General features: G+C 51.0%; 2 protein-coding genes across 2 annotated transcripts; one reads left to right on the forward strand and one right to left on the reverse strand.

The window, feature by feature from the left end:
* On the forward strand, nt 1-2,088 carry H257_19361 (hypothetical protein). Its single transcript, XM_009848507.1, has one exon. It carries the CDS (start codon nt 1,033-1,035, stop codon nt 2,029-2,031), a length of 999 nt encoding a protein of 332 aa, XP_009846809.1. The 5' UTR covers nt 1-1,032; the 3' UTR covers nt 2,032-2,088.
* On the reverse strand, nt 167-2,117 carry H257_19362 (hypothetical protein). The gene has a single exon (XM_009848508.1). The coding sequence runs from the start codon at nt 853-855 to the stop codon at nt 310-312; it is 546 nt and encodes a 181-aa protein (XP_009846810.1). The 5' UTR covers nt 856-2,117; the 3' UTR covers nt 167-309.
* Between the last annotated feature and the right edge of the window lie 596 nt (nt 2,118-2,713).

The raw sequence follows: 2,713 nt of genomic DNA on the forward strand, positions 1-2,713 counted from the left end.
CGTGGTATGCCATGGTATACAGCCAAGATCGCGTTCTCCTTGTAGATGACTTCCCCTCGCTCAACCGGCAATCCACGGTGTCGCGTCTGCTTTCGGCACCATCTCCGAGTTTCCGACAGATATTACCAGTCTCATGGATCAAACCGTGGATCCGTGCACCGACTTCATTTCGTATTCATGCGGGACGTGGTACAATAAGACCACCCTCCATAGCAAAGCCACAATCAATATGTTCACCGTGATTGCCGCTGCGGCGGACAAGGTGATCGAAAAGTTGTTTAACGCCAAGCTGCCTAAACTCGCCGAGTTCTATGACTCATGTATGAACACTGACACAATAGACACCTTGGGCTTGGCTCCCATCGAAGCCCACCTCAAGGCGATCCGCAGCGCCAACTCTACCGTCGAAGCTATCTTTCGCGGCGCGGCCATCTCCAACGCCACCGGCGTGAATCTGTTCGTGAAGTTGTCGATCTGGCCCGACGACGCCGACGTCACCCGCAACATCTTGAGTGCCGAACACCCGGGATCGCCGTTTGGCCGAGAATATTTCCACGAACCATTGTGGGCCGATGTTGAAAAGCCGTACCGTAAATACCTTGCCACGATCTTCACGCTGGCCGGCCACGCGGAGGTGGAGGCGGCCATTGATGTCGTGATTGATTTTGAACGCCTCTTTGCCGGGGTAGTTCTGTCCAATCGCAGGCTCCAATCGGCCGTGACGTCCGACAACATCCAGTTGTCGCTCAGCGCCGCCAACGCGTCGTATCCATTGGGGGTAGGTCTCCAATTGCAAGCGTTTGGGTTCGACGTCGGCGAAGGGTCCAACACGACCACAGTCGTTTTGAGGAACATCCGTTATTTAGATGGCATAGAAGGGCTTCTCCCGTCTTGACCGTCGACAGCCTCAAGACCATTATCGAGTACAAAGTGCTCGACTTCAACGCGCCGTTCCTGTCAACACCGTTTGTGGAAGCACACTCGAACTTCTTTAAGATTAAAAATGGCCTCAAAGTACCCCCGTCGCGGGCCATGATCTGCCGCACTCAGGTGCAGACATCCATGGGCGAACTACTGGGCTCGTACTATCTCAAGGAAGTGTGGACAACCGATACTGCCGCGTTCGCCGACTCGCTCGTGCTGAAGCTGAAAGCGGCCTTCAAGACCGAACTGGAAAGTGCGGGGTGGCTCGATGACACAACTCGGGCCAACTGCACGACCAAGATGTCCAAGCTCGCCCAACTCTTGGGGGGGCCTAAGAACCCCAAGACGTACCCCACCTTGACGTTTGACCCCAAGGCTTACATTGCCAACCTGAACAAGGTGTCTGCGTTCGACACTGCGTTCAAACTAGCTCAGATCGACACTGCCGTGGACAAGCAGATTTGGGTGGATACACCTGCGTATGACGCGAATGCGGGGTACCATGAGGCGACAAACACGCTCTTGTTTCCCGCCGCCATCTGGCAGCCCCCGTTCTACTATGCCAAGGCGGACCCGTCCGTGAACTATGCCGCCATTGGCAGTACCATCGGCCACGAAATCACCCACGGCTTCGACATCGACAGCGACGGCAAAATTAATCTGTTGTGGACTGCTAACGTGACGAAAACGTTCGACGAAAAAGCCAAGTGCTTCATCGAGCAGTATGGGTCCATGGACGTCAAGAGCGAGCTCACGGGTGATTTTCTCGGCAAGTTGGACGGCAAATTGACACTGCGGGAAACTATCGCCGACAATGGGGGCCTCAACACTGCGTACCGGGCGTACCGGGACTACGTGCACGCTGAGGCCGAAGCCACCAAATACACCAAGGAAACAGGCAAAAAGATGTTTTGGATCTCGCACGCCCAATTGCAGTGCGCAAAGAACAGCGACGAGTACCTCCAGTATCTGCTCACCCGCGAACACCCCCCTGGTCGCTACCGCTTCATCGGGTCAGTTCAAAACTCGGTCGATTTTGCCAAGGCGTTCAACTGTCCTGTGGACTCGCCCATGAACCCGACCAAGAAGTGTGTTTTGTGGGAATAGATTTATAAACTCGATGAATGCTTCCAAGTGATGTAAATCAAGAGGTGGTTTTGGCACAACAAAATCGTCGTAATCACAACCTTTGCAGTTTAAATCACAGCAAGTACTCCGGAGTAGTATTTGAGAACCCTGTTCAATCGAATCTCGCTGACCGAATCGGGCACCGATCTCTTCCATTGGTCAATCCGAAATTTATTGTCGCTGATTAGCTTCTACGTAGTATTAATACAATCCATTTTCGATTTTCTACCAGAAAGGGTGAAGGGGATATTAATTAGCCAATCAGATATCTCGGCTCTATTTGTGCTCGATTGACAGTGAACGAAATAAGCACACATACTGTAGTACAGTACCTGAGTACAGTCAGAATTGCATACCGCTTAGTGAAGTTGCCCGAACAGGGCCTATACGCTTTACGCTTTGGGCACAGTCTCCTCGTGTGTTCATCGTTTTCTTCTTCTAAGGCTAACGGTATTACTATACTACTGTGGTGCAATTTTTATCCGTCTATAAAGGTACAGTACCTATTCGATCTAAACCGTTGTATATAAATAATTCTACTACAAATCAGATGTGGTGCACGTCATCTATAAACTACCAACTTTTCACAAAATTTTCTGACTTCTATTTCATATTCATTACTCAAAATTGCAGCAAATTGAGACGTATAATCGACAGATCT

This window comes from Aphanomyces astaci (assembly GCF_000520075.1).
Source record: "Aphanomyces astaci strain APO3 unplaced genomic scaffold supercont1.519, whole genome shotgun sequence".
NCBI lineage: Eukaryota > Oomycota > Saprolegniomycetes > Saprolegniales > Verrucalvaceae > Aphanomyces > Aphanomyces astaci.

Bases quoted from the DNA above. Each gene is read 5' to 3' on its own strand.
- H257_19362 (XM_009848508.1), bottom strand. From the start codon at position 855: ATGTTCCTCAAAACGACTGTGGTCGTGTTGGACCCTTCGCCGACGTCG.
- H257_19361 (XM_009848507.1), top strand. From the start codon at position 1,033: ATGATCTGCCGCACTCAGGTGCAGACATCCATGGGCGAACTACTGGGC.